Genomic DNA, 24198 nt, shown 5'->3' with positions numbered 1-24198 from the left:
GTAATAGATTGGCACTAGTGTGATACTATAATCTTTTCACTTAACATGTCCTAAAATTTCCAGTGTTCTCGTTAGTTAAGGAGGTTCCTTATACATTTTTCACCTTAACTTGGCCTAAAATTGTCATCTCTCTGTCTTCAATGATGATTTGAAACAGTAAATTAATACTGGCATATGGTGCTATACTCTTTCCATTTTAACTTGGCCTTAAACTGCCACTCAGCATCACAAATGTCAGTTATAACACTATATTAATATTAGAATTTTGTGCTATACTCTTGTCACCTTAACTTGGCCTAAAATTGTTCTTATTTTCGATTTTAAAGGAAGTTCCGTATATTCTATTCCCTTTTACTAGGCCCTTAAGTGTGTGGGTCCTGTTAAGGTGACATCCTATACTGTTTTTACATTAACTTGGCTCAATATTGCCATCTCTCCCGCCTGAAAGCTCAGTCTAACATCCCAAATTTGCATGTAATATCAATGGCTAAATTATAGAAGAAGCCTTTCCATACTCTTAATCTAACTTGGCGTTGAATTTTCATCTCGGTCTTTAATATCTACCAAGTTGCAACATCAACATGCTCTAGAATGTGACTAGAATATGCTGCGAGAGGAATGGAATAGCTGCTGTATCTTTTCTGCCATTGAAATCGTTAAATAAGTTGCAAAGAGGCAACTATCTGAGCCAAGTCAGTGTGAGGGGACGAAAGCTACATAAAACCCTAGGCAAATAAATCACTAATCACACGTGATTTATAGATACGCTGAAATCCACAAGGAGTATTTCGTTTTTCCTTTTCCTTGTGGATATAACCCTGTATGAATCACTGGAAATTATAACACATTTTAGATTATCGTTGAAGTATTGATAAAATCCGTAATGATGGTCAAAACCTGGCGATACATAGAAATAAATGTCTGTCAAAAGAACTAAATTGGCATCCATGATTGCGAAATCCAAGCGCATAAGCACTGCTCAACTTGCGCTAAAATGTCGCCAACTATACAAATCTCCGGAAAAATGGTTAAAAAATGCTATAGCCTCTATAAAATCAATAATACTATATAAAAAATTATATAAGCTTGACAGATTTCATGTAACTAGAAGTTAAATATGCGTTAAGTGAAAGGTAATCAAAATCCAGTTATATTAAGAAATTGGCAATGCTGCATGTGCCAATGACGTCAGAGCTCGTACTACGGCGGGCATTTAAACTAAGGGGATTTAATAGTAGTAAACCTCCTGGATTTAAACGAATAATGAAATGATAATCTCACTATTCATTTCGATTTGCAAGCAACATTATTTATATCCGGGAAGTATGTTTTTTATGTTTAATGAGTGGATACTGCAAGTTACCCGTGATTTCAGACTGGCGGATGTTTGAATAATTTTGTTTCCTCAATATCTATTCATGAAAAATTATTTTGTTTGGAAAATAGTCAATAAGAGTATATTTTGAATTTCGAGTGGACACTGCCACTCCATTAAAAAAAAAAAAGAAAAAAAGTCCGCAATGGTTTGTTTACATGTCATCAGCTGATTGCGTCCTCCGTTTATGACGTTCACTGTTTTTCTCTTAACAGGTGGGCAGGAAGCGTTTCACTAGACTATAGCAGGATTCTTTTCAGCAGAGGGAACTGGCCCACTTTCAAAACTTGAATACTAGTCTAAGTTGTGGCTGCAGAAAATGCGATGAGTTTAGTTATGAGGTAACTTAGGAGTGTCACCTTGGTTACGAGTCAAATTAACCCACTTTTAAGTACACCCGGCCATCAGCTGAACAGGAACGGTTAGGTATCAGTAAATTTTCATTTTCGAACAGTGGTTGTTATTCTGATGGCTTAACTAATGAAATGCCTAAATTAGTATGGTAGTGCAGGGCATAATTGACTATCACTTATTATCTCCTGTCTTACTGATAACCAACACCCTTCACCCAGGTCATAACTCGAGGCGTCACGATCAAGGAGGCAGTTTAACCATACAGCATCGTTCAGTTTTATCCTTTGTTAACTGTGAACTGCCAGTACTGTCTGTATATAGCCAGACACCATAATCCAGTAAGAGATGGCTGTTTGTCCTTTCTTCCTGTTTCTCTCCTTTCTTCCCAGTACTAAAAAGGAAATATTGTTTTAACCATTGTTGTTCAGCCATACTGTATTGTTTAGCCCAAAGGGAGCAGTGTAGGAAAGTATAAACATTCATAGCTACTGTAACAGGGATTCCCCAAGGAGTTCCATGTGCAGTATAACACTTTTCTTCCACTCACACCTACACCCCCACAACACAAAAGACACTACCAGTTGAGTTTCTAATAGAATGCTGTTTTTGGAATGCTGCTCAATCTCTGGCAGCCTCCCTACTCAGTCCCTTATCCCTGAGGTCAGGTTTAATGACCTCATCCAAGGTGTTTCAGTCATCAGGCTGAAATTACCCTTATCCTGCTTTCTGCCATTAAATGTGAATCTGGAACTGCAGGCTGAGGTGCCCTTCTGCAGTAGTGCACCGTTCTCTTTTCAGAGGACAGGGAGGGAGTTAAGGGATATTTATTTACCCACTAATCTCAGTCTTTGCTGGTTCCTTTTTGATGCTTTCCACTCCAAGGTGCCTCTGACTGTGATATAATTCGTCAAGTATCATTTTCACCATTACATTATCTCCTGTTGTTTCAGGGTGGTGGTGGTGGCAGTGGTGGTAGGAGGAGATGGTGCTACGAGTGGGATGGCTGCGAATTCTGGCGGTTCCAGTAATATTTGCTGCAGCTACATTCCTCCTGTGGTTCCTCTTCATCAACAGACCACCGCTGAAGAGTGGCGTTGCACCGGTATGGTAGTTCACACATGCTGCATTCTTGTTTATGCATGTGATCTACTCTCATTCCAGATGCTGATGAGGAGCCTACATGTGATGGCATTATGCACCCCAGCTGAAGTCAGACAGCTGCACCATCCACCTGGGAGCCAAACCTCCTCATATTTCCCTGCACCAAACTGTAGGAAGGACTCTGGTCTGACCCTGGTGAGGAGCTCCTTGCCGCAAGAGGGTGCTGGTCATTGCACAGTGTATAATGTACTGTACCTGTAGGACACACCCACAGAAGCAGTTCCGGTCGCTTGCTTGTTGTCAGTGAGTCTGCTTGGTCAGGCAGACTGGGGTTAAGCAACAACAGCCCTCTCAAGGAAGGTTCAGTCAACTATCACCTTACCTTATCAGTATACATTGCTGGGCAGTTTTCTGTTGTACTTTTATGCTTATGAATCACATCTACAGACACTGCCCAGGTCACACAAGGGTTCCATTCCAGAAGATGTTGCAAAAATTGAAATTTTCATGAGCCAGATTAAAGTCAGTCATTCTGTTAATGCATTAATAATAAGTATGCAAACTGTGCAGACGTCATTAATGAAAATAAAACTGTTGGACACACTGTTAGACCTCTCCATAAGACTGAATTTCCAAAAGCCAAGATATGCATAACCTCTGCATTGTCTGTACTCCAATATAACCTGACCTGACATGTATTAACATATTCCCGTTTTCTGGATGCTCATGGGTGTGTTTGACTGTGTTGTGGGGGCTATCCTCATATTAAAATCATTTCCTCCAGATCTACAGGAGATACTCAGAATCTGGAAACCCGTTGAGAACCTGCATAAAGGGCTCTGACAGCTAAATAAGATAGGGACTGGGAGGTGAGTTGGAGGGGGACTGGAACTAGAAAGTGTTAAACCCAGTCTAATATGATTTACATTATGTTTTCTCATTTCTTTCTCCATACAACTTAACCTAACCCACTCTATCTTGATGCACATTTTGTTTACTTAATTCTTTCTCTACAGGACCTACACTTCCCAAAGTCCGTTGCAGACCTACGTGTATTGGCAGAGGTGTCGTCAGCCTACCAGCGAGACCATTATGGCTATGTGCTGCTGCTGTTCTCAGCTGCATATATTTATAAACAAACCTTTGCCATACCAGGATCTGCTCTGCTGGTCAGTACATGATTTTTTTTTTTTTTCACCTCAGATTGGCTTATATTTTCTTTCTTTTGCACAGCTTATTTCACATGGCTCAGTGCTAGAAAAATACAGTACTGTGGCACTACATCCTTTCTGCATCACTTCTTTGTGAGTAACATCATATTGTATCGGTTCTTTCACCTTAGCTTGGCCAAGATTTTCATAATGTTGTGGCATATTTCATTCAGTTCTTCAGCATTCATGATTTACAAATGGCAGTTTTACACCAAGTTAAAATGGACAGAGAATAGGTGTTACTTTTTACATTATATTTTCAGAACCTGTTGGGAGGAGCACTGTTGGGGTGTTGGCCGCTGGGTCTGCCACTTTGCTGTCTGCTCACTGCCACTGGAGCGTCAAACTGCTTCCTGCTATCACGTCTAGCAGGAAGGGAGCTGGTCATGCGAAGGTTTTCATCCCAAATACACCGCCTGCGTCAGAAGGTAAACACAGTATTATTATCGTCGTCTGATTTGGAAGCCTTTATAAACGAAACGAACGAGCAGACAATCTACTTGTTTTTTGGCCAGCGTGTAAGTCTTCCCAGTAACATCCAATTGACCACGCTATTACATTTTACTATACCTCTCTTATACCTACTTTGCTTTTACTTGGCCTCAGATTGCCATCCCTCTATCTAATAATATTCCTACTCCTCTCTTATAATACTCTTTTCACTTTAACTTGCCTAAAGATTCCATCTCTCTGTCAGAACTGTTACCTTTCTCTTATAATACTCTTTTTTGCTCCATATTAAGCTACTTTCACCCTTCTCTTATGTTCAGCTTGGTGAGAGTGAGCAGCAGATGTTTGTGTTCCTGGTCAGCCTACGCGTCTTCCCGATGACACCCAATTGGCTTCTGAACCTGGCTTCTCCACTACTAAATATTCCTTTGCCCATGTTTTTCCTTTCAGTGTTAGTTGGTAAGTGATGTTTATTTTGTCACTGTCATCTAAACGCCACAGGTTCATCTGCAATTTGAACCTGGTGAACTGCAAGTAGATTTTTTTTTTTTTTTAATGAAAGGAAGAAGGAGCAGAAGCCAGAAGGCCGCAAGATTGTTCCTCCCAAGAAAAAAAGATTACAGTAAAATTCAAAGTCAGTTCATTATGAGATGCCTGGACACGCTGTGTTCAAAAGACTGGAGGTCATAGGCAGAGGGAAATACAGACAGAGGAAGACAGTTCTCCAGTAATGAATCTGATGATGATGATGATGATAATGATGACAATAAATGATGCAGATAGAGAGTTACAAGTTGGTAGATAGATGGGTAAATAGATGATGATGACAATAATGATGATGATGATGATGTACGTTGTTCCCACACAGGTCTGGTGCCGTACAACCTGGTGTGTGTACAGGCTGGTGAAGTGCTGAGTGACGTACAATCCCTGGATGACGTTCTAACCCCCCGGCGCCTCCTGGCCCTCCTCACCCTTGCCCTCATTATGTTCTCACTCTCACACTTCACACGCAAGGCCAAGGGTAAAGCAGCGAGCCGTTTGGATTGAATCATTGCGGTGTTTATCGAATCATCCCTCTGCTTATAGTGAAATATCCCGTCATCTATACTGAATCATTTGCCGTTTATCCTGACTCATCATACCGTTTATAGTGATTCATCGTGCTGTTTATACCAACTCGTTGTACTGTCTATACCGAATCGTCCCACCGTTTATAATGAATCATCGTGCTGTTTATATTGAATCATGACTCTCCTTACACTTATCCACGTTGTATCACACTGCCACACGTCTCATACAAGGCCGGTACTAAAGTGGGGAGTCGTCTGGGTTGAATCATCCCACCGTTTATGTTGAATCATCGCACTGTCAGTACTGAATCATTGTGCTGTTTATACCGAATTGTCGCACTGTCAATATTGAATCATTTTTTTTATGTTGGATCATCTACCATGGACCCTACTCTCTTTTACCCTCTGCTTCATGTTCACACTTGTCACACTTCACATGTAAAACCAAAGCAAATTTAGCAAAGTACTGTTTGGATAAAGCCACTTCTTCATTCACTGTGATTCATTGCAGCACTGTGTCTATTGAGCCTTTGTGCAGTTTGTATTGAATCATGGCAGTGTCTGTCTGAATCATCACTTTCCCTTCTGTAAGCCTTGTCATGCTCACACTTTCACACATCACATACAAGGCCAAGGCAGAGGACTATGTGGGTTGAATCATTGTCCTTTTTATATTAACTCTTTGTGCTGTTTATATGGACCCTGTGTGTTGTTGAATCATCATCCTCTCTGCACTGAATCATCAGACCTTTTATACAGATTCATGGATTGTAGAATGCATAGAGGGAAGGACAGGAAAAGTGGATGGTGAGAGGAATGTGGGAAGGGGAGGAAGGGGAAGAGGAGAGGGGAAAGGAAAGGAAAGAATTGGGGGAAAGACCCATCACACCAGTCATATTGAATCATGTTTCATATACTTGTGCTCATCACATCACTTATACCATGTCATTGTGCTGTTTATGAGGGAGGGGGGAGTGAGTTGAGGGGAGACCAGTCAAATGGTGGGTGACAGAGCAACTTGGATGCATTTTGTCTGTGGCCACCCTTTGCGGGATTAAGGCGTCGGGCTATAGATGGGTAGATAGATAGAGAATAGTTGTTTTATTCAGACTAATTCATCACTGCATGAACTAAATGATCATGCTGTTTATACTGAATGTTCATACTATGTCCCCTGCTTATCCTTCCCTTTACCACATTCACACTCTCACACTTCACAAGCAGGGTTGAGGTAGTGTGATGTTTAGATGAAGGTTGGGTGGGATTCTCAGGTATATATACGATTCTAACCTGTCGTAAGTGTGGTTTGTTATTGCAGAAAAAGACAGGGAAGGAGAAGAGGAGGATTTCTTGTGATGTTTGGATGAAGGTTGGGTGGGATTCTTAGGTATATTTATGATTCTTTCCTGTCGTAAGTGTGGTTTGTTATTGCAGGAAAAGACAGGGAAAGGAGAAGGTAGGATTGCCTGTGCTTGCAGTTTGTCCAGGAAAACAAATCAAAGTTATGATGGAAGAGATTGTAAATATGTTCAAGAATTTGGTTTCCGAGGGCCAGTAGCACCTCTTTCTCAGTGGTTTATTCTCCATATTACATTTCACCATCCTGTCTATCTGTCTATCTATTGCGAGACGCCTTAATCCCGTAAGGGGTGGCCACACACAAATTGCCTCCATGTCACCCTGTCCCCTGCCATTTCACCATCCTCTTGTATGTAATTAATGCCAAGTGTGTTGATATTAAAGCAGTGCAGGTTACATAGAAGAGAATTTTTAAGGTCTAATTAAGGTGTGAGTTAGAGAATGGACAGCCTAATGGCATAGGACATAGATGCAGATTGTTTTTGGCCTTGCACAGGATTAAGGCTTTAGATAGATAGGTAAATAGATAGATAGAATTCTTCTGTCATAATTTATTTTCCACACTGTACCTCAGTATCCTCATGTTTATTATTGATACAAATTATGCCAATATTTAAATGATACAAATAACATACAAGAGGCTGCCAGAGATCGAGCAGCCTGGAGAGCTGCCATTAAGTGACCAAGGCTGACACATACAAGAAATTGTTAATGGGTAATAATGAAAGATAAATCACCCAGGCAGAGGTGCTGTGAAGGTTCGTATACAACTTCTTCCCTTCTGAGTAATCTGCCACTTTACTGTTCATGAATTAGCTCTCAGGTCAGAGTGTGGTGTGGCTTTCAGGGTGCAGTTCATGTGCTGGAGGTGACCAAAGGTTTTTATGTTAAGTAAAAAACTACTAGGGGCATAAAGCAGTTTCCTACCCTTAAATATTGTGGATTGTGATAGTCTACACATGCACCTTTGTGCTCCATAGGGGGGAAAAAGAAAATACAGTTCTCTGATACACACAGGGAGATTGAGGCTGGGTCTTTGTGTTTTGTATTTATGTAGTGCATTAACCCCATTGCCATCATAAACCTTGTGGATGCCTGGAGGTCTAGTGAGTTAAGGACTCCAACCATATGTGACTCATAAGGGTCTATATCTGAGAAGTGGATGGTTGCTGCTTAGGGGCGTGCATCTGATTATTCATTTTAAATGTCTGGATTCTGGAAAGGGTAGCCTAGCCCCAGGTCCTTTGCTTCTGGTGGGACAATAGTAGTTGGGATAAACTGGACATGAGATATGTGTATGTATTTGTCTGATTGTGTTGTGTATTTAATTTCATTGTATGCAATGTTGTCAATAAAAGTGTGAGACCATCAGACTTAGATTAACCTAGTTGCTGATTTAATAAATACTTTGTCCACAACACTTCCTGACACAGGAATTTCGGGTAGTTCTTCATGATTCGGTTCCAAAATCAGATAGCAAGGAGTTGCATCTGCGGATACTAAGGAGGAGACTTTTGTAAATACGTTTATATTGGTGCTATCACACGTAGGCATCCCTCTAGCACTAGAGTTATGGAGTCTCTAATCAAGGTTATGGGTTTGAGTTTCTGGGTTGGAAGGCAAGAAGTTAAGTTTATGTTGAGCTGGGGACAAAACTTCTCATATTTCACCTCCTCTGCTTGTCAAGTTTCTCTACAAGCAAATATTGTGAAGCTGAGAGGGAATTTGTATGTTTCTCAGGCCTGACATTACACCTCTTGTACATGTCATTTTCCTCTTCTGGCTAATATTCCTATGCTGAGAAATGCATGGTATGTTTCTCTACCCATAGAGACATAAGTCTGCCTAATGTTCACCTCTTGGACTTTGTATTTCCCCTGTTGGCTAATATTCGTAGCTGGGAGAGGCTTGGTATGTTTCTCTGACCATAGACGATTTTTAAGACATAAATAGGATGTACTGTAGTTGGTTTGTTTTCACATGCCAGTACTGTGCCACTACCATGATTTGAACAAGCTGTGGTTACAGTAAATTAATTGAACTTTATTCATGAGTTAAGAATGAGTCTCCCTTGTTACTAGTCAGACTACAGTTGGACATCAGCTGAGGTGAAAGGGGTTGGAGATCTTTGCAAAGTTAGAACAAACACACTATAGCAAGGAAAAGTAAGAAAATAAGAATAATTTTTTGCAATCAGTTTAGTGCGCATAGCAGGGAGGATGTATGGCAGGATACTTTATAGAGTGGATGCTAGGCAGTACACATCATCATCATCATCATCGCCCTAATCCCTTCTTTATCCCAAAACAATACAGGAGATAAGATAAAGGTGTATCAGGGTGATTTGAGAATGCATAGGGGTGTATGGATTAGATAGGTACATTGAAGATAGTAACAGAAAAACTCAGTCTTTACCCAGATCTCTGTTTTTTTTTTTCCCCACTTAAGGATAGCATGAGGTAGGGTTGAGAGAGCATGAAAAAAAAATATATATATATATATATGTAGAAGCTAACCCAAAGCCTTCCTAGTTGAATGGGCCACACATTCACTCACCATTCAACCCTTGGAATCCTGACTTCACCTCACAGGCATAAATATCCACACCTGAAAGCATCGTACCAGAGAACTACATTGTTAACATAATGATCTCTGTTGCCTTCATGGATTTATGGAAGGCTTTTGGTAAATGGGGTGGAGAGGTATGTGAATGAGGGTGGTGTTAGTTGGAGGAAAGGCAGCCTGATGATAAGTGGGCTGGATGACGATGATGCCCATCCCTTCCAGGACTGGAGCATCTGTATAGCTGTAGCCACATATAGCAGTATAAATAGTTGTTAGATAAGAGCCAGTATGGTCTGCACAACAGTTATATTGCAGTACAGTACAGAGGGATGAGGTGAAGTATTACAGAATATTGCATAACACCTTCAGCCAATCCTTCTTGGTTTCCCCTTTCCCATGATCCCCTCCACCTCAGTCAGGCTCGTTTAGTTAGTCACTCCTGCATTCTGTCCATAATAGGTGATAATCATTCAGACTACTAGTCATAAACCCAGCCAGTGTATCTGTTTTGTTGTCATTTTAATTGATTCAGTAGCAAATATAATGTGACATGAGAGGCTGACCCATTGTCCTCTCTATCTGATAAGTTATCTCCCTCTAGTGGAAACCATAGTGAGAGGCGTCATAACCCTATTCCTTTCACTTCAGTACAGAGGTAAACTCATATTTGACACAGGTTCTATAAACTACAAATGAGGTGTAAAACTGAATTTTACCCGTTTCATTCAGGTTACATTCATTTGACTGTGTATTTTATAGCTGAATGAACAGGTGATTGTACAGCAGGATGTAAGATAAATGTGTAGTGTTTAAGCTCTTCGCTACAATGATATTTTAAAAATGCTACCAAAAGGCAGTTTAAAAGTGATTTTCAGTGATAACGCAGGTTGTATCTGATTTTTCAATTTCAAAAAGATCTTCCCCACTCCAAATAAACTAATCTGGAGACACGAAGAATGGGATACAAAATACGTCATCTGATGGAAAGGGGTTAACATAGATTATTGTAATTAGGCATTTGTAACCCCGTAAATATTTGTGAAGCATCAGCTGACAGGGTGGTTTGTTTACATGCTGGGTTGCCAATGTAGCGATTTTGTCCGCTAAAATTAGGCATTCATTTCCATTTTATCGCAATATTTAGCATCTACATACAAGTGATATATAGGACTTCTAGACATCTATACACAGAGATGGCCATTCTGTAAGATTTTGTAATTCTTTTTCAAGCGTTTCTCTTGTATTTTTTGTATGCGATGTCTCTCTAGCGAGTTTAAGTAAGTTTAGCGGTACTTGTTAATTTGGACTTGGCAACTTATTCCCATGCTTCTGTCAGACTCGGTGGCCAGCCAAACTACATGGATTCCTCGCCAATTATTTTCGTTTCGGAAGGAAGTCTGTGCCTGGAATCTTGGCGGATAAAATATTCAGCTGTTTTTGGCGTCTGCTAACGAGTGTTTGTTCCTAACCTTGGCAAATTTCCTTTTGTTTGGACGTTGCGTTGAAAACTGCCAACACTCAACTGGAATGAATAACTCCCCCTTGCTGGATAATCGTACGTTATTTTGCACGTTGTTTAGAAATCACTTAGCAGTTGAGGTTTAACCTTATGGATAAGGGTCAGACTGCAGTTAAAGAAGCAAGTTCATTGTGGTTTTGAAGTGTGATATGTGATGGTGGGTTGGGGGGCGTTAACCGAGACTATCAGGCATTATCTAATTGCAATTTTTGGACAGCCCAGTGTGTTCTAAATGTGTTTGTTATTATAGAGAACTTTACCCAGGTTAGGCTAGGGTAGGGTAGGATAGGATGGGTTAGATTAAGTATATATATATATGAATGTTTTAGGTTAGCGTTTGTGCCTCTTCTATACTGCATGAATTTGGTTGATTTTGGGTTTATTCTGGATGTCCTTTAGATAAACAAATAGGTCTATATGCATTTTTTGTGTACATAGCCTACACCCATAAAGGTTGCCTCTTGTCAGATTTGCGCCAAAATATGTCCAGGGGCAGAATTGTAAGAGGGAGACTGAAAACGACCTGGGGTGAGGTCATAGAGTGTGACCTCAGGGATAAGGGACTGAATAAGGAGGCTGCCAGAGATTGAGTAATGCAGAGAGCTGACATTAGGTGACCAAGGCCGACATTTGCAGGCATGTTTGAGCCTTTATATACGATACAGTGAATGATACGAACCCCCACAAACTTGGAGGGTTGTCTGTAGATTGCTGCATGTGTGAGTGGCCCAGTTCTGTCAGGTGAAAGCTGTTCCGGTATAAGGTTGGTACAGGAAGATTCACTAGCATCTGAAGCCTTGTTGCCAAAACCCAAGACCTCTTTGCCCACAAGATTGTATTTTAATCATCATCATCATCATCATCATAATCCTTTTTCCCACAAACTAATTTTACCATTTTAATATTTTCCTAGGATGAGGATGCTGGAGGGTCTTTGTCATCATCATCATCATCATCATCATTGTTTATTTTTGTTTTCACGGTTATCATCATAGCATTATCATCATCATTATCATCAACAACAACAACATCCATCATCATTCATCATTGTTTTCACTGTTATCATCATCATTGTCATCACCATCATCATCATCATCATCATCATCATAGCATTATCATCATCATCATCATCAGCATCCATCATCGTTTGTCTCTGTTTTCACAGTTATCATCATCATCATCATCATCATCATCATCATCATCATCGTCAGTCCTCCTAACCCTACTTTCATGTATACCTGTCTAGGGTAAGGATGTTAGATGAAGGGTCTGTGTCGTCAGGGGCGTCGTCTCCAGAACCCGAAGCTCCGTTCACCCCCAAGTACCGGGTCAGCATCAGCGACCATGTCAACAAGGATGGTGACTCGGTTAGATTTACCATCCAAGTCTCACAGGTAAGAGAGAGAGAGACAGAGAGAAAAACTATTTAGCCTACCTCCAAGTATAGTATAGGGTTACCATTATTAGAGAGAGAGAGAGAGAGAGAGAGAGAGAGAGAGAGAGATCCTATTTATCTTCGAGTGCAATGCAGGGCCTTATCAGCAATGTCAGCAATGATGGTGACTCAGTTATATATAGTCTTATTCTCACAGGTAATAGGTCTGTACATAAATATCATTGTATTCATTTTACCACTAGTTATCAGCAGTTTTTGAGAGGAGGTGCAAGTTGAGGGTAGGGAGCGAAATGGCAGGGGATAGGGTGACATGGAGGTGATTTGTTTGTGGCCACCCCTTATGTTAGTTGTAGGCCAAGTTAAAGTGAGTGGAGTGTAAGTTTTTATTTATCAGTATTTATTTATTTTCTTCAGAACGGTCTCACCATTCAAGTTGTGGAGCGGGAGTTTGAGGATTTTGAATACCTGGACCATTGTGTCAGCACCGGACCAAACTCACTGGGTCTTATTGTGCCACCTGTACCACTACGCTCCGCCACAGGTGTGTCTGTTAGCCGTTATTGTTTGTTTTTTATGTTGTCATCGTGTTATTATGGGTTATTACTGTATTACTTAGTTATTTTATCTTGTTATTGTTTGTTATTGCTGTGTTATTTTATGTTGTTATTGTTATTAGTGTATTGCTCTTTTATATTTTTGTCGTTATCGTTATTACTGTTCTGCTTTGTTATTGTGTGGTATTGTGTAGTATGTGACAGTGGTGCTTTTCCTAATACTTTCTGACACATCCACAACACCACAATGCTTCCACACTGCCTCATTTGTCTGCCTCCTCCTCATGTAACTCCACAGGCTCCGCACAGATAACTTATTGCCACTGTTTTCACTCTTGTGTCTTTCCAACAGAGAGGGAGTGAAAAATGTAAGTGAGATGGAGTGGACAAGGGGAACTGGGAGACCAAGGATGAGATGGAGGAATGGGGTAGAGAAGTATGTGAATAGTAGTAGACCAAGGATGAGGTTGAGGAATGGGGTAGAGAAGTTTATGTGAGTTGGAGGGAAAGCAGCCTGATAGCAGAGAACAGGGTGACAAAGCTGTTTATTTGTGGCCACCCCTTCCAGGAGTAAGATATCAGGCTATAGGTAGATAGATAAGTAGATAAATTGTACGATATCATATGTTTTTATTGTGGATTCCATAACAAGGGTTTGGTATTGGCCTTTTTTCAGATCCCTATAATGCAGAGATGCAGTCAAGGAAGGTGATGGGGAAGGAGTCCAAAACACTGATTGCAGATGAATTCCAGAAGGATTGCCAGCAGCTGCAGAAGTAAGTGTCCTGGTTGGTGGGTCAGGTACAGTACAGTCAATAGCACAAGTTCATTTTAAGAGTCCTTGTATGGTATGAGTCTCCCGTTCTTTTATAAGCAAGAAATTATTGTAAGCCAGTCAGTAAGTAATATATATGGCTATTTACAGCACATTGATCACCTCTTTCCCATAGTCAGTCCAGATCAGAGTTCTATATCAAATGTGGAAACCTGAAGCAAGTTTCTGGTGTCAAATGTACGGTATGTACACTTTCACCATCAAGTATCCGATCCCTGTAAGCACCATGCGTTTAGAAACTTACAACTGTAGAATTTGTAAACAGCTCTCCTTGTTGGTATCTCCATCAGTAATGGCCTGAGAGTGAGTACCACTCTGAGATAAGCTACATTTTGCTCATTTTTTCATTCATGGTGCCCAGGTGTTCAGGTATATTTTGGGTATTTTGTACATCAAACCCTGTTACTGGTACACCTATATATTTAGATGCCATCAACCAAGCTGAAGGGAATTAGGAATCTTTCATATTAGAACACATGTACTATAGTCAGATTAAGCTTTCACTCTGACCACACTTGGCCATCAACTAAGCTAAATGGGGTTAGGGATCTAGTTCAGGTTAAACAGTATAAGAACATTGTGTTGCACACTCTGTTTAGATGATACATGATCTATTATTACAACTCGGTGTTCAAGATGGAGAGATGGCAGTTTTAGACCAAGTTAAAGTGAAAAGAGTACCATACCATTCTTTGCTGCACCTACAGATACCTGGAGCTGCTACTGAGTCATCCAGTACTGGGCAAGAACCAAAAGCTTCATGATTTCCTCACACAAAAGGAACCTCCACCAAGAACCAAGGTTTGTAATGCAACCTATCTCTTTAGCCTCATTCCTTGCTTTTGTATTGAGCTGTACTTGATATATATGAGGCCGTCCATAGAGTATCTCTGAACATACCAAAAACAGTAAATTGATAACAATAGAGGTTCAACTTTTTTTTTTTCTAAGTTCATTATTGTATCATCTATTTTCCTTACTTTTTTTTTTTTTCTGGTGCATTTTGGCTGGAGGATTTAGGTACAGCCTTATAAAACCTTTCCATAATTTGGTATATTCATCTGATAGCAGCAAGAGAAGAAAAAGGAAGTCAGCTGGCATCAGGGGGTTTATATGTTTGCATTTGTTCATTCTACATCAGCTTTACTTAAGATGATGTTGGTATATTTGCTCTTAAAGTGAATTCATTTTAATTTTATTGGAGTGTATATGTTGTGTTTTGTTCTGTTGGTTCAGGTGCGTCGTGGTCTAATGGGCAGACTCTCAGACACCCTCGAGGCACGAAAACAGTGGTGGCCGGACAGTGAGGAGTTCTTCCAGCGAGAGAGGGACTGGGTGGCAAAATATCAGCCAGCACTCACCAACGCCGCATCATCCTTTGCTGCCATCACTGCTGCCCATCTGAGTATGTATCTTCCCATGACGTACGTTACATATGCGTTTAGGGAAATTGATGATGTGTATGTGGGTAGTCTTACTTGATAACTGCCTTTCTTTGTTGCAAGCTTGAGTCATTTTATTACTACTCAACCCTGTTAGGTGTGACTTAATAGCTGCTCTCTCTCTCTTTGTTGCAAGCTTAAGCCATTTCCTTTACTGCTCAGTGTATTTGTGTCCCTCCCCTCTGGGATTAAGGCATCTGGCTATAGATAGATAGGTAAATAGAGAGAGAGAGAGGGAGGGAGGGAAGGAGTTTACTATGGTACTGTACTCGTGCATTTATTTATGTTAGCCTGATTATTTATTTGTTTATGTGCTTATATATTTGTGTATATATTAATGTATTTGTGTACAGGAATGGGCCACCAGCTAGAGGCAGTGGTAACAGCCTTGAAGCTAACCAACTGCCCCAACCATCACCTGCACCACAAACAGTTCAACAACATCAACACCATCTTCCTTGAGTGCCTAGACAATATTAAGGTGAGGCAGGGTTTTATTCCTCCCTTATTACTGATGCCTGGTGGTCTAGTGGGTTCAGGCACTCCAGCTGGAAAAATAAAGTAAAAAAATCCATCCGTCCATCATCCAGTCCTATGTCGTCCCATGAGGAGCGTAGGGACCTGGGCTAGTAAAAAAAAAAAAAACTATAGGCCTATTCCACATTGCAAGTGTTCTCCATTCATTAAAAAAAAAAATAAATTGCTAAGGAAGAGGTGTTAGGGAGCTTCCTTAACCAGTGAGAATACAAGCCCAAGGGTGTCTGTCTGTCACACCCGAGGGTTTTTGGAAGAAGGTGGTGAAACTCCTTAGAATTTATCAAGTCAGTTATTAAGACTGATGTTCCTGTGTCTAATTCTTTGTACTTGTTTCTTGCTGTGACCAGGCAAATGTACCCTTGTAAGATGTGAGCCTTGTGTATATCTCTCTCTTTCTCTCTCTCTCTCTCTCTCTCTACATCTACAGAGTTTTTATTCTTATTAGTTTAATTTTATTTATCTTTTTCAGGGGAGCATAGATGAAGGAGGGTTTGAAGGCGAGAGAGTGTTTGGGGGGGTGTTAGGCCTGTGGCAGCGGTATGTAGGGTGTGAGGCGGCCATGTTGCTGCACCGCACCTGCCTCATGGTGGACTATCAGGCCTGTAACCGAGCACTGGACAAGGCCAAACCCAACAGGAAGGAGGCGGTAAGTTTGGCAGTTTTTCATCCTTGTTGTCTCTCGTCCTCCATAGTTTAAGCTTCCTGCTGCTGCCAGATAATATTATTCATTTAAGGAATGAGTCTGGCACTGAAGGGGTTTCCTGAGGCTATCTCACCCAGTCTCTTCATAAAGCCTATCTTGAACTTATATAATTGTCAAAAAGTATGAAATGAAATGGATATCCACAGGCTCAAAGGCTTAAATTTGGATGGCCATTCAAGGTAAGTTCTTTGCATTACTTAGCATTGTACACGTATGTCTTTTATAAATTATGTATGTGATAAAAATGTTCATGTATGATTTTAGTAACATTTGGTACTCACTCTTGTATTTATTGCCTGCATTACGTATATCGCTTATAATTTATGTTTATGTTAAGAGTTTCCCCTTAGGTATTATGCTGTTATACTCTCTTCACTGTAACTTGGCCTAAAATTGCCATCTCTCCATCATGAACAGTGAACTCTAGCAACAGATTAACCCTACAATATGATACTATACTCTTTCTGTTTTAACGTGGCCTAAAAATGCCATCTCCCCATATTGTATGCCAAGTTAAAAGAATGGATTAACACTAGAATATGGTCCTGGTCACGCAGGAGTGCTATGGAGAGGGTATAGAACCTAGTACTGTCTTTTTCTGCCACTGACGTACATGAAATAAGCTGCAGAAGGATGAAAATGTGGACCGAGTTGCAGTAAAACAGTAGAGTCATGATGAAAAGGATGTAGAGCCTTGGCATTACAGCATCTTATTCTGCCATCGTGCTGCCTCAGATTAAGACATCAATCAGGGTCAAACTAAGGTGGAAAGATATAGTAACCTTTCTGTCATATCTAAATATTTGTAAACTTTTCACGGCCACCACAAGGTAGGTACTTTTCCTTTTTTTACACTACTATACTTTTCTTTGTGAATATTTTATCTATCACGGGAAAATAAAAAAAGCATAAACTGATGGTGAAGGGGAATGTCTGAACACGCTTTAAAACTCGATACGCTTATTTGTCGTATCATTCGTTGTCTTATTGTTTACAAAGGATCCAACCTGTGTGCATCAGCCTTGGTCATCTAATGGCGGCTGTCCACGCTGCTTGATCTTCAGCAGCCTCCCAGTTTGATCTCTTATCCCTGAGGTCACACTCTATGACCTCGTCCTAGGTCTTTTTCGGTCTGTCTCTTGCAGCAGTACCCCTGACATTTATACTTCTCACTTCCTGTAAGGCTTAAACGTAAGAGTGCAGGAGTTTGACTGATGGGGGTGGGTCTGCATTACTGAAAAATCTATATACATGCTTTGAAACTTGGTCTGCTTATTTCTGTATTGATGAAGGAGACGAGGCAGGCCAAGGAGACGGTGGAGGGATGTGGTGAATGAGTGTGTGAGGAAGGTGGGGGGGGAAGGGGAGTTGGTATGTGTGTTGCCCCTGATCTATCTGTCCATCTGTCTATCTGTCTGTCTATCTATGCATCTGTCCATTGATCTATCTATATCTATCTATATTTCTGTCTATCTATCTATCCACACAATGCTTATCATCTGACGTCCTGTACAATTATTCCAATTCTGTTTTTTTGTGCTGTTTTTTCCTTCATACATAAAAAAAATAATACAAATATAAAGTGATGACTGTGTGTGTGTGTGTGTGTGTGTGTGTGTGTGTGTGTGTATGTGTGTGTGTGTGTGTGTGTGTGTGTGTATGTGTGTGTGTGTGTGTGTGTGTGTGTGTGTGTGTGTGTGTGTGTTGCAAATAGGTTGGTAGGGTATACAGTATGTATGTATGTGTGTGTGTGTGTGTGTGTGTGTTTGTGTTGCAAATAGGTTGGTAGGGTATTATGTATGTCTGTAAGTGTGTGTGTGTGTGTGTGTGTGTGTGTGTGTGTGTGTGTGTGTGTGTGCATGCTTGGGTGCGTGTGTTAATGTACCGTTGCTTTTTCTGTTTGCTGACCGTTTAGCTTAGAGAGCAAGTACTTGGAGAGAGAGAGAGAGAGAGAGAGAGAGAGAGAGAGAGAGAGAGAGAAACTAAGATACTCGTACATAAACAGATGTATAGATTGACAAAGATACGAAGGTTGAGAGAGAGAGAGAGAGAGAGAGAGAATTTCGTATATTACACGTTACCATCCTCTTCTGTGTTACATAAATCCATCCAGCATCGCCATACTCTGCATAAACAACGTACAATACAAAAGGATATTAACCAGCCATATCCAAAAATAAATCGCTAAGGAAGAGGTGTTAGGGAGCTGAAGATATAAAAGCAATTAAAACAGATCTAAGTGTTTTTATGTGCATCGTCACTTAGTAGGGTTGTTGGAATTGTGGTGTGTGGAAAATATCTGTGTTGTGTGTTACTAGAGAGAGAGAGAGAGAGAGAGAGAGAGAATGTGGGTGAGTGTGAAGTAATGTAGAGTTGGGAATGAATAAGATAGATAGATAGATAGATAGATAGAAAGAGAGAGAGAGAGAGAGAGAGAGAGATAGTGTGCAAGTGTGTGAAAGAGTGAGTGAGAAAGACTGAGGCAGGAAGTAAATGAGAGAGTAAGAGAATGAGACACACACACACACACACACACACACACACACACACACACACACACACACACACACACAGTTATAACTGCACGAGACGAGGCACGTGCGATGAAAGGCGTGTGTGTGTACTTTTAGGAGGTGTACACACAAAATGGAGAATACGTACATAGACCCGTGTGTAAGAAATTGAAAGGTACACACGAGAAGGACATTTGTACGTGTTTAGAGGCGTGTGTGTACAGTAGAGGGAGGCCTTCACGTGGTGGCACTGATATGAAAAGCGGTGGAGCTGCCTGGTTAGAGAGAGAGAGAGAGAAAGCGAAGGGCGAGAAGTGGGTGGGTGAAGTGATGTAGAGTTGGCATGAATGAGAGAGAGAGAGAGAGAGAGAGAGAGAGAGAGAGAGAGAGAGGTATTATGAAGAATGGGGTGAGCAAGACTGAGATTAACTGTACATGGGCGACAGCTGTTTCCCCCCCCTCTCTCTCTCTCTCTCTCTCTCTCTCTCTCTCAGCGTAACATAACACACACGATATCATTACTATCAGTCTACAACTAAGCATAACAGAATAGACTGAGAGAGAGAGAGATCCATCATTCATAGGTTTAATAAGGTTATACAAATAGATAGATAGATAGATAGAGATAGAGAGAGAGAGAGAGAGAGAGAGAGAGGGTGGATATATAGGATATATAGAGAGGGTGGATATATTATAGGGAGGAAAGTAGGGAGGACTGGAAGGAAGGAAGGGAGGAGAGAGAGGAAAGAAGGAAGGAAGGAAGGAGAGAGAGGAAGGAAGGAAGGAGAGAAGGACGGAAGGAAGGAGAGAAGGAGGGAAGGAAGGAGAGAGAGGAAAGAAAGAAGGAAGGAGAGAGAGAAGAAAGGAAGGAAGGACGGAGAGAAGAAGGAAGGAAAGAGGTGAGGTAGGGAAAGGAGGGGAAAGAGAAGAAATTGAGGAAATAAAGATAGAAGATGATAGGGAGAGATCTGTAAGAGAGGAGAGGAGGAGGGAGGGAGGGAGGAGATGGAGAGGGAAAAGGAGAGAATGAATGAATGAATGGAGAGAGAGAGAGAGAGAGAGAGAGAGAGAGATCACGAAATTAGTGTGAGAAGAAATCCTTCCTTCCTCTAGACGTGATGATGATGATGATGATGATGATGATGATGATGATGATGATGATGACGAGGAGGAGGAGGAGGCAGGGAGAAAGAAGAATACGAATAAGAAGAGGAGCAGAGGAGGAGGTGAAGATGATGGTGATTGTAGTAATAATAATAATAATAATAATAATGATAATAGGGAGGGAGTTGTACATAACGGTGGTGGATAACAGTACACACACACACACACACACACACACACACACACACACACACACACACACAATCTTATGTAATGGAGAGAGAGAGAGAGAGAGAGAGAGAGAGAGAGAGAGAGAGAGAGAGAGAGAGAGAGAGAGAGAGAGAGAAAGAAAATATTGGTATACGAAGGGGTAGCCATAAACAAATCGCCTCCATGTCACCCCGTCCCTCTCTGTCACGCTGCCTTCCCCCCAGCTCACACCGCATCCCTTACATACCCTTTCTATCCCAGCCCCCATCTCATCCTCAGGCTTCTTCTCCCCCTCTCCCCCTCCACCTCACACACATACTCTCCTAGTCAGTCTCTCTTTCCATTCCCATCTCATCCTCAGTCACCCTCTTCCCCTCTCCCTCTCCACCTCACACTCTCCTAGTTAGTCTTATTCTCCATATTCACCCTCATCCTCGGACTCCCCCTTCCCCTCTCCTTCCCTTCTCTTCCCCTCCACCTCTCTCACTCCCACTTCTAGTCAGTCTCTCACAAAATAGGTGAATAAGTGAAGCAGGTACTCAGTCACTCGGTCAGGCATAGTGAGGTGGTGGCAACGGTACCTACACACACACACACACACACACACACACACACACACACACACACACACACACACACACACACACACACAGGCTACATACATACTTAGACACACACACAGGGACACTTAGCACAATAATGATAATAATAATAATAATAATAATAATAATAATAATAATAATAATAATAGCAGTTAATGTGTACAGGACCTCTCTCTCTCTCTCTCTCTCTCTCTCTCTCTCTCTCTCTCTCTCTCTCTCTCAATATCTGCAGGCAAATATATGCATAAGATTTTTACTCGTCACATTTACACACGCTGCTCTTACGGTATCATCATCATCATCATCGCCACTAGAAAAATGGTCTGCTCTCTCTCTCCATCACCCTCTCTCTGTCCTTCTCTCTTTCCTCCTCTCTATCCCTCTCTCTATCTTCTCTATCCCTCTCCTTATCGTCTTTGTAATATTATAAAGAAATTCTCCATCAGTGTCATCAAAGTCACAATCAGCCATCAGAGTGTGCAGGACGGGCTTTGGAATGGGTGCTGAGCTGGGGAAGATTGTTGTGTGACCTTTTCTATGTAATTCTAGTTTGAAAAGGTTCTCCTAGACTCGATAAAGATAAAAGATAAGAGATATGGTGTTAGGAGTACGGGGAGTGTGCAGGACAGGCTTTGAAATGGGTGCTGAGGTGGGGAAGATTGTTGTATGTAAATTCTAGTTTGAAAAGGCTTTCCTAGACTCGATAAAAGATAAAAGACAAGAGTTAGCTTCCCCATGAAGGTGTTTGGAGTACGTGGAGTGTGCAGGACAGGCTTTGAAGTGGGTATAGTGTTGAGGAATGACGTTGTGTGTGTTTTGCCGTGTTCTCGTCCACACGCGGTTATTTGAGCAAGACAGTACCGAGTTGTTGTTTTGGTGTGGGGCTGATACACTTAATTGTATCCCTTTTCTTGCTTGCTTTTTTTTTTGTGTTCTTTATTTGTCTTTTCCTTCTTTCCTTCTCTCTTTCCTGCCTTCCCTTTTTCCTTCCTTCTCTCCATCCCTCCTTCCTTCCTTCCTTCCATTCTTTCATTCATTCATTCATTCTTTCTTTCCTCCCTTCCTGCCTTTCATCCTTCTTTCATTCTCTCCTTCCTTCCTTCCTTTCTTCCTTCCTTCCTTTCATCCTTCTTTCATTCTTTCCTTCCTTCCTTCCTTCCTTCCTTCCTTCCTTGGCAGTGTTGGTCTGTCTCTAATACACTTCCTCTTATTTCGTTACATATCCTTTTCAGTCTATGACCTTTTTTGGCAGGTTTATATAGCATTAGATTTTTCATAGATAGGATGGAGAGTGAGAGACTGACGAGAAGAGTGTATGTGAGTGAGATGGAGGGGGGAGAGGGAGGGGGAGGGCCAAGGATGAGATAGAGGGATGGAGTGTAGAGGTATATGAGAGAGGGGTGTGTGAGCTGGGAGCAGGGCAGTGAAATGGCAGGGGACAGGGCGACATGGAGGCGATTTGTTTGTGGCCACACCTTACGGGATTAAGGCGTCTGACAATAGATAGATAGATAGATTTTTCATAATTATAGTGGAATTAGTGAATGTGCGAAAGATGTGGTATTTTGCTCACGAAAACGAACCCAGAATCACGACACTGGAGGGTGCAACAGACCGCATCCCTACACGTAACACCAATGTCAGCTCCCTTCACACAGTCATTGGTGTTAATTGACCGCGACGACCACTGGAGAGAGAGAGAGAGAGAGAGAGAGAGAGAGAGAGAGAGAGAAACTGTGTGTGTGTGTGTGTGTCATAGTGTGTTGTGGGTATGGTGTGGTGTGGTGTAGTGTAGAGTGGTGCGGAATGATGTAGTGTGGTGATATGATGTAGACTCTGTGTGGTGTGGTGTGATGTGTGGTGTGGTGTGATGAGATGTGATACAGGCTTGGTGTGGTGTGATGAGATGTGGTGTGGTGTGGTGTGGTGGTGTGATATAGACTTGTATGGTGTGGTGTGGTGTGGTGTGGTGTGGTGTGGTGTTATGTGGTGTGGTGTGGTGTAACAAACAGACGCAAAGAGATAAGACGTGCAGAGAGCTACGTTAAGGATAGGGAGGTGAGAAAGTACATGCTTTCCACAAAAATAATATCAGAATTTGTGGGAGTGTGATGATGGCTTTGGTGAGAGAGAGAGAGAGAGAGAGAGAGAGAGAGAGAGAGAGAGAGAGAGAGAGAGAGAGAGAGAGAGAGAGAGGGTGGGAGCTGTGTTATGGCTCTCTCACACCTCACATACCTTAGAGAGAGAGAGAGAGAGAGAGAGAGAGAGAGAGGCCTTTTCACACTTGACTACATTAACACCGAGTAATAATAATGTGCGTGGGGTCTGATTCTCTCTCTCTCTCTCTCTCTCTCCCTCTCTCTCTCTCTCTCTCTCTCTCTCTCTCTCTCTCTCTCTCTCAGACTCCGCCATCTGGTGTGACTTTGGTAGTGGTGAGGGTAACGGTGATACACACACACACACACACACACACACACACACACACACACACTAAAAACACATATTCTCTCACACACACACACAATAAACACACACACACACACACACACACACACATACACACACACACACACACACACACACACACACACACACACACACACACACACACACACACACACACACACACACACACACACACACACACACACACACACCATCTGCTGCATTACACCTACCCTCCGTCCCCTCTTCACCCCATAACACACTACCTCCCTCATCACCACCCAACTGTCAACTGAACAATATAATCTGTTTTTTACCTCAATAATCTATACCACCTTCACCTCAAATTGGCCCAAAATTACCTCATCTCCAGGTAACCTCTCGAGATAGATTAATAGAGGAAGTGATAGATATAAGTCTGTTTTTAATCCAGTCTAACTCGGCCCAAAATTGCCATCTTTTTTTTTAATGCGAGGAAGAAGGAACCAAAGGCTGAGCCCTCAGAACGTTCCTAAAAAAAAAAAATACAAAAGAGAGCCAAATTCAAAATCCATTCATTTTGAGATGCCTGGACACACTGCGTTTGAAAGACTGGAGGTCATAGGAGGGAGGAAATCTGACCATCTTGAAGGCTGAAATGTAACAGAGGATTAAATCGAATGTGTTCCTATACTCATTTCACCCTAACTTGGCCTACTACTACCGTCTCTCCATCTTGAGTGCTGAGTTATTACATTAGATTAACACTAGACTATGATGCTAGTCACGAGGAAGTGCTCAGTAAAGGATGTAGAATCGAATCGTACAGTTGTCTTTTTCTGCCACTGAGCTGCGTAAAAGGATGAAAATC

The 24198-nt window shown here is 41.5% G+C and overlaps 2 protein-coding genes across 2 annotated transcripts in view; both read left to right on the top strand.

Annotated features, from left to right (window-relative positions):
• Positions 1-2682: 2682 nt before the first annotated feature.
• Positions 2683-5550, top strand: LOC145417158 (transmembrane protein 41A-like). The gene is made up of 5 exons (XM_080285936.1): positions 2683-2831; positions 3847-3999; positions 4305-4469; positions 4812-4950; positions 5360-5550. Exons 1-5 carry the CDS (start codon positions 2712-2714, stop codon positions 5539-5541), a joined length of 759 nt encoding a protein of 252 aa, XP_080142062.1. The 5' UTR covers positions 2683-2711; the 3' UTR covers positions 5542-5550.
• A 6710-nt stretch (positions 5551-12260) lies between these two features.
• The window catches only part of LOC145417167 (sorting nexin-5-like), a 28191-nt gene continuing 16253 nt past the window's right edge, over positions 12261-24198 (top strand). Inside the window, exons 1-7 of the mRNA XM_080285945.1 lie at positions 12261-12401; positions 12818-12944; positions 13634-13733; positions 14500-14593; positions 15029-15197; positions 15588-15715; positions 16241-16417. Of these exons, the coding sequence (XP_080142071.1) occupies positions 12261-12401; positions 12818-12944; positions 13634-13733; positions 14500-14593; positions 15029-15197; positions 15588-15715; positions 16241-16417 (936 nt within the window). The remainder of the gene's footprint in view (positions 12402-12817; positions 12945-13633; positions 13734-14499; positions 14594-15028; positions 15198-15587; positions 15716-16240; positions 16418-24198) is intronic.

Source organism: Coenobita brevimanus, chromosome 109 (assembly GCF_032717465.1).
Source record: "Coenobita brevimanus isolate Jiangsu-jjx chromosome 109, ASM3271746v2, whole genome shotgun sequence".
Classification (NCBI taxonomy): domain Eukaryota; kingdom Metazoa; phylum Arthropoda; class Malacostraca; order Decapoda; family Coenobitidae; genus Coenobita; species Coenobita brevimanus.
The sequence above is the reverse complement of the archived record's forward strand: the minus strand, read 5'-3'. Positions and strand labels throughout refer to the sequence as shown.